At 36.6% G+C, this 8002-nt stretch overlaps 1 protein-coding gene across 2 annotated transcripts in view; it reads left to right on the plus strand.

The window, feature by feature from the left end:
* LOC131153551 (uncharacterized) overlaps positions 1-7731 on the plus strand; it is a 50077-nt gene extending 42346 nt beyond the window's left edge. For both annotated transcript variants that reach the window (XM_058105930.1, XM_058105931.1), the window contains one exon: positions 7274-7731. In XM_058105930.1, the coding sequence (XP_057961913.1) occupies positions 7274-7408 (135 nt within the window). In that variant the 3' untranslated portion in view covers positions 7409-7731. The remainder of the gene's footprint in view (positions 1-7273) is intronic.
* Positions 7732-8002: the final 271 nt, after the last annotated feature.

Here is an 8002-nt window from a genome sequence, read left to right on the forward strand (position 1 = left end):
TTTTGAGGTAGAGGAAGTGAAGGCCACAGTTTTTGGGATGGGGAGGGATAAAGCTCTAGGACTAGACGATTTTAATATGGCTTTCTTCCAAGATTGTTGGAAGGTGGTTAAGGATGATTTGCTTAAGGTCTTTAATGAATTTTACATGAATGGGATTTTAAGTAAGAGTATCAATTCCACTTTCATAACTCTAGTGTCGAAGGAAAATAAATCTATTATTTCGGACTATAAACCTATTAGCTTAGTTTCTAGTGTTTATAAAATTATCACTAAAATGTTAGCTAATAGGCTGAGTATGGTGCTTGATAGGACTATTTTTAAGGCTTAGAGTGCATTTGTTTTTTTGGAGGGTGGGGGGGTGGGTAGGCAACTTGCGGATGCCATTTTGGCTGCTAATGAGGTTGCGGAGGATATTCAGAGAAGGAAGAAGAATGATATCATCTTTAAGTTAGATTTTGAGAAAGCTTATGATAGCGTGAAGTGGAAGTTCCTGGATAAGATTTTTTTTAGGAAGGGTAGATCGATGGCGGCATTGGATTAGAGGCAACTTGCGGATGCCATTTTGGTTGCTAATGAGGTTGCGGAGGATATTCAAAGAAGGAAGAAGAATGATATCATCTTTAAGTTAGATTTTGAGAAAGCTTATGATAGCGTGAATTGGAAGTTCCTGGATAAATTTTTTTTGAGGAAGGGTAGATAGATGGTGGCATTGGATTAGAGGCTGTGTGCTTAATGTGAGCTACTCAGTATTAGTAAATGGTGGGTCTAAATCTTAGTTTAAGGCTATGAGAGGATTAGGCAAGGTGACCCTCTTTCCCTGTTTTTGTTTGTTCTAGTGGTTGATTCATTGAGTAGGATTGTGGATAGGGCAATGGATAGAGGTTTAGTGAAATGCTTGAAAGTGGGGAGAGTGGGGGTCAAGGTTTTTTACCTTCAGTTTGTTGATGATACTATCCTTTTTCTAGAGGATCATAAAGTATCCTTTAAGAATATCTTGGGTCTCCTTCATGTTTTTGGGAAGGTTTCAGGGCTTAAGATTGATATGGGTAAGAGCAGTATTGCAGCTATCAATATGGCTGTTGAGAATGTTAGGGAGATTTATATGGAGGTGGGGTATAGTGTTTTGGAATGGTCATTGTCCTATCTTGGGGTTCCTTTCCCCGCGCGCGCGGGGGGGGGGGGGGGTGGGCCGCGGGGTGGTAACCCTAGATCTACTAGCTTTTGGGATCCTGTTCTGGAAAGGGTTTCTAAGAGGCTGGATTGGTGGAAAGGTGTTCTTTTTTTTTTTCTTTCTATTGGTGGTAGAATTACTCTTATCCAGGTCTGTTTTTCCAGTACCCTCTATATTTTCTTTTGAATTTTAATATTTTGGTGGGAGTTGCTAATAAGATTGAGAAGAGTATTGAGGGATTTTTAGTTAGGGGTAGGGTGCAGTAGGGATCATCTGATTAGTTGGGGAGTGGTGGGTACGTCTAAATAGGAGGATGGTCTGGGTATTGGAACTCAACCCTTTTGGTTTTTGAAAGTATGGATTTAGATGAGAATGGTTGGGATACTAATTTGAGACTTGTGTTCTCCAGAGAGTTCGTGGAAAGCTATCTCTTGGAGTTTCCCCTCTTCATTCCCCATATTAAATTCCTGGTGGGTACATGTGGTAAAATTGGATTTTGGAAAGATCCTTGGTTGGGGAATGTAGTTTTGTCCGCCTATTTTCCATGCCTTTTTCGCATAAGCTCAGGGCAGGATGAGTCCATTTCTTCTTTTGTTGTTGATCCTAGTGGTGCTTTGCCTTCATGGGATTTCCACTTCCGCAGATTGTTAAATGATAAGGAAATGGGAGAGCTGTCCTTTTTTGCTTATCTTGTTGAATAACTGTCATTTTTCTTTAGAGGATGGGTGGTCTTGGTCTTTGGATCCTTTGGGGGGTTTATTCGTGCAAATCTTTTTGCAATTTTTTGAATAGGTCAAATTTTTCTTTTCGTCTCTATAGTTACATTTGGAAGGCCAAAGCCCCCTTTAAAATTAAGGCTTTTATCTAGTTGGTTGCGATTGATAGAATTAATACCAACAACTTGCTGTAGGTTAGGAGACCTTTGAAGGTTATATCTCCAGATTCATGTGCCTTTTTTTGCATTAATTGTTCAGAATCATCATCGCATTTGTTCATTCATTGTGACTATGCTGGGAGTATTTGGAATAAGTTATTTGGTATTTTAGGCGAATGTTGGATGAGTTCTAAGACAGTGAAGGATTTTTTGGCAGTGACTTTTGCTGGATTCGGCAGGAAAAAGCAAGGGGCAGTGCTTTGGAAATGTGTTTTTTCCTTCTTTTTTTTTGCAGTTTTTTGGGGGTTGTGGATGGAGCGTAATGAGTGCATTTTTCTAGGGAAGAAGTCGGCTCAGTTGTTGGTTTATGAAAAGATACATTATTTAGCTTCTCTTTGGTGTGTGATACAAGGGAATTTTAAGGGGGTGAGTTTTTCTGATATTCAGCACGATTGGCGTTATGTGTTGGAGTGTGTGTTCATGATGGTTTCTGTTCTCTTTTGTTCTTTAGTCTGTAGGTTTTTCATTTGTGTTTTTTTTTTTTTTTTTTTTTTTTCTGGATTTTCCAGACTTTGTTTAGGAGATGTTTTATTCTCCTAGCTGTATATTCTTATTCTTTTAAGGAATTTTTATTTTATTATAAAAAAAGGCATTGTTTCTTGTGTGCATAAAACCCTGATTTCCCTTCTTGTTTGTTCGTCAACTCCTTCCATCCATCAGTCATGGTAGTGTGTTGGATATTTTAAAAAACAGAGACTAAGGATAATAAGAGAAACTAATTTAGAGACTGTAGAAGACTGAATTTTATTGAGCAACAAACTATCTATTTATATAGCATAATGCAAACCGAATTGCTGAAAAATCTGCTACATGTTGAGCATAATAACTAAGTGCCTAAAAATTAGCATGAAGAAATGGTTATAATTCTAAAGAATAGCAACAAATAAAACTGATTCAGCTTCATGAGTTATGCTAGTCAACACTCCTCCTCAACTCCGGAGCTGCATACACTGCTTTTTCCTCGAGAATTCATATCTAATCTTCGGAAGTGCCTTTGTTAGGATATCAGCACTTTGATATTCTGTTTTGCAATAGATCAGCTGCACTTCTCCTTCCATTTGTACCTCTCTTAGAAGATAAAATTTTATTTTGAAGTGTTTTGTTTTGCCATGGAACACTGGATTATTAGCAATTGAAATAGCAGCTTGGCTGTCCACAAGTATTTGTGTGCCTTCTTGTTGTTCCATATGCAAATCTGTCATAAGTTTCATGAGCCAAAGGGCTTGATTCACAGCAGCAGCAGCAGCAGCTACATATTCTGCTTCTTCTGTGGATTGAGCTATGACTTCTTGCTTCTTAGAACACCATGAAAAAATTCCAGAACCAAAGCTAAAATAGTAGCCTGAGGTGCTTCTTATATCATCATCACATCCAGCCCAATCACTATCAGAATAACCATGGAGACTGAAGTTTTTAACTTGATTGAATCTTATTCCATAATCAATTGTGCCCTTAACATATCTAAGAATTCTTTTTGGTGCTTGTAAATGAATTTCACTAGCACAGTGCATATACCTTGATAGCAAACTCACTGCATGCATGATATCGGGCTTGGTTGCAGTTAAATACATTAGGCAGCCTATTAGGCTTCTATATAGCCTTTCATCCACCTTTTCAGCTCCATCTTCTCTGCAAAACTTCTCCTTTTGATTCATTGGAGTTGTAATTGGCTTGCACTCTTCCATGTCGTATATTTTGAGGACTTCCTTTGCATATTTATGCTTGCATAGAAATATTTCATTTTGCTTTTGACATGCCTGCATACCAAGGAAGAATGTTATCGTCCCAAGGTCTATCATTTCAAGGACATCTTTCATTTCTTCTTTAAACTTGTCAATCAAGTCCTTGCTACTTCCTGTAACGAGTTGATCATCAACATACAGAGATACCACAAGTATTTCATCATCAGTCTTCTTGATATATAAAGTTGATTCACTTAGACTTTTTTGAAAGCCTAAGTTCACTAAGTGTGCATTAATTCTGTTAAACCAGGACCTTGGTGCCTGTTTTAAACCATACAGGGCTTTTTCCAGTCGATATACCTTCTCCTCATGTCCTTGAAAACCAAACCCTTCAGGTTGCTTCACAAAAAATTCTTCCTCCAAGTATCCATTCAAAAAGGCCGACTTAACATCCATTTGGTGTATAACCCTGCCTTTTTGTGCAGCAAGAGCTTGCAACATCCTTATGGTATCTAACCTGGCAACTAGGGCAAAAGTTTTAAAAAAATCTATCCCAAACATCTGGGCATATCCCTTGACAACAAGTCTTGCCTTGTACTTGTTTACAGAACCATAAAACATCAGAAATTAATTTCAGACCTGTGTGGCCTTCAATTGCTACTGTTCCTTTGCCTTTTACTGCAATGTGTGCTTCATTTCCAATTCTGACTTTAGAAATAGCAGTCTTGTCAAGCTCTCTGAAGAGCTCTTGATCATAAGTCATGTGATTTGTACAACCACTATCTATAAGCCAGCTTTTTGTGGAGCTGTTGGTGGCAAAGCATGATACCACAAACAACTGCTCCTCTTGTGGTTGATCCTCAGCAGCCTTGGCTTCTCCTTGTTGCTGTTGAGTCTTGCATATCCTTTCCATGTGCCCTAATTGACCACACTTGTGACATCTTATATTTTGCCCCCACCAACACTTATTCTGTGGATGATTTGTTTTTTTTGTAGTAGGAGCAAGGTGGAAAGACTTGAGTGTTGCTGCTCTAGCTATTTTTGTTCTTTTTTTGTTGTTGCTTGCATAACCTCCAGGCTGCTTGTTTTTGTTCTGTTTTTTTTTTGTTTTTTTTGCCACCATTGTTGTTCTTGCCACCATTGTTGTTCTGTGATTTGACTTGAAAAGCACCCTCCACAGATCCTTCTTGCCTCATAAGCCTCCTTTGTTCTTGTGCCTGCACTGCGTTCAACAATTTTGCCAAGGTAATGCTTGACAGATCTTTTGAGTTTTTCAAAGATGAAATTGTAGCCTCAAACTTTTCAGGAATTGTGACAAAGACCTTTTGAACAATTCTAGAATCAGAAAAATCAGTACCAAGGAGTCTTCCCTTGTTGACAATGCCAAGAAGTCTGTTAGACTATTCCTTGATTGTTTCTGATTCTTTCATCTTTTGCATCTCGAATTCTTGGATCAAATTCAGCACTTGCATCCCTTTGACCCTTTCATTTCCTTTGTATTCTTGCTTCAAAAAATCCCAAATTTCCTTGGCTGTTTTCAATGTCATTATTCTGTTAAAAATGGTGGATGAGACTGCTGTATACAAGGTTGCTCTTGCTTTTGGTTTTCTTTGCTACATCTCCTTTTGATTTTTGATTTGTGCAAGAGTTGGATTGTTTGGCAGGGGTGGAACTTCATATACTCGTTCAGCAGCTTCCCATAGATCATTAGCATCAAGATAGGCTTCCATTTTAACAGCCCACATCTGATAATTTGTTCCATCTAATACTGGAGGTGCAATTGCTGTGAATGAATTTTCTGAATTCATTCTGAATAGGTTGTTGTGTTTGAGCTCTCTCAATCTCACAGGTCCCTCAAGACTATAGCTCTGATACCAATTTGTTGGATATTTTAAAAAACAGAGACTATAGATAATAAGAGAAACTAATTTAGAGACTGCAGAAGACTGAATTTTATTGAGCAACAAATTATCTATTTATACAGCATAATGAAAATCAAATTGCAGAAAAATCTGCTACATGTTGAACATAACAGCTAAGTGCCTAAAAATTAGCATGAAGAAAGGGTTATAATCCTAAAGAATAGCAACAAATAAAACTTATTCAGCTCCTAAAAAATAGCAACAAATAAAACTGATTCAGCTCCTAAAGAATAGCAATAAATTAAACTGATTCAGCTTCATGAGTCATGCTAGTCAACATGGTGCAACTCATTTCCATCTGTGAAGCTTTAAATTCTTTGTGATAATTGTTTAACAGACCTATCTTACCTTTAATGAGGGAAGTCCTAAGTTTATGTGGTCTTGGTGGAATAATACCGGGACCATAATTTCCTCTAGGCTCTAGCTTGAGAGATGGCTGAAAAAGAAAATACTAAATCGGCAGCATGAAATTGCATAGCAGTGTGATAAAACCAAGTGCAATGATTGCACAAACATGTTTCCTTGCATCTTTGTCAAAACTTGTCTTCATTAGCACATCTTGATAATTTTGTTCCCTCCTACTTGCTCATTCCATAATGCCTTTTGAAACGTAATTTGCATTTTTGGGCATCGCTTTGCATCATCATGGGTTTGAGCAATGCGTTGTTTACTTTTGGAAGTGCCTCTAGATTACTTCTCACCACAATAACTGCACCACTATATTCTCATCTTTTGTTAGTTGTGCACTGCAATGGTGCTATCCAGGATCTTTGAGGTAAGAGGTGTCAATAGTCATGGATTCAGCTAGCTCCATATTTTTGCTCTCAAGATTATGTATTGCTACAGTTGATTGCACAAAAAGCCACTCTCTCACTATTAAATTCCTAAAAATGCAAGTATAACTTGCATTATTTGAAACATATATTTCAGTTGGTGCGTTGTCGCATAGAAAACATGGTTTTGTATGGATATTATAATATATATACTAATTTGTAGTTTGCATTTTCCAGTATAGTTACTGTAGAACCCTTCTTTTTATTATCTTTTTGTTCAAATTTGAAGATTAGCTACAGTATGCATGAATCTCTCTTTGAGATCAAATAGTATGAATATTCAAGTTTTAAAAATTTTGCCAGAGTTGTAGCATGGAATGGCTAATTAAATTTTATTCTTTTTTGGGTGTTTTTTGTTTTCAATGAAATTCTTGTTTTCTTGTTCATGGTCCAAATCAATGAAGTCTTCCTGTACAATAGTTTTAACTACGAATCCAAATTCATCCTTGATTTTGTTAAGAATTTTTCCTTTTAAAAAAAAAATTCAAAATTTGGAAGGGGTTGCAGACTATTTGGTTTGGTTGGCATGGTCCTACTGATTTCAAGTTAACTTGTCAAGTTTTGCATTCAATTCATTGTAGTTATTGTCTAATTGATACTTTTATCTAATTGCATCAAAATACTGCCAAGTTGAGCTAGCTTCATTAAGTTTTGAGTCAAGTGGCTGAGTTTTAAAACCATGCTCGAGTTGGATTGGTTAGGTCCTAACATTTTTCCATTATGTGCATAAGCGCATCTTTGAGTTCCAAGGGATTGAACTTCAAGAGAAGGTTAGAGCACTTGACCTGAAGACACTGCTGAGTAAGGCATCCCCAGAAAAAGCCTTTCTCTGGAACTCTCTACTGGACTTACAGGGAAGCATTTAACAGTTGTATCAAGAGAATTCAAACTCTCTTTGCTGCATGATGTTATCCTTCAGTCATTTATTTTTTGCGTACTTTTTCAAGTTGTGAACTGACATACCTAATAATTCTAGTTCAATGAGTTTGGATCATCCATACTTGCATGGTTGAAAATGCAGCATGCAGCATTTTAATTTTCCTTGCTGATTTAGGATGGATGATGTGTTTGAGAACTTTCATATCTTATGATAATGTTGAAGCAGCCAGAATTGCTTGAAAGAGAAACAACAGAACAAAATTATGTTAATTCAAATTATTTCTGTATGAGAACTTTAAATTTTGATGGCCGGGCTTGTTCCTCTGGTGGTTTCTAGTGCAACCTTTTTGCTAGTTGATTTTCCCTACATGGTATGAATGGAGAATATGCAGAAAAATAATTGTAATGTTCAACGATAATATTTTTTAAACACACTATCTTTTAAATTTTTTTGTAAATTTTTTGGATTTTAACTATATTTTAAATCTACCTGGTTATTTTATTTTATTTTTGATTGACATTTATTTGTAAAATGAATAATTCAATCCATGAAAGCTAATATTGGTTATTTAAATGTTTTG

This window comes from Malania oleifera, chromosome 4 (assembly GCF_029873635.1).
Source record: "Malania oleifera isolate guangnan ecotype guangnan chromosome 4, ASM2987363v1, whole genome shotgun sequence".
In the NCBI taxonomy this organism is placed as follows: Eukaryota; Viridiplantae; Streptophyta; class Magnoliopsida; order Santalales; family Ximeniaceae; genus Malania; species Malania oleifera.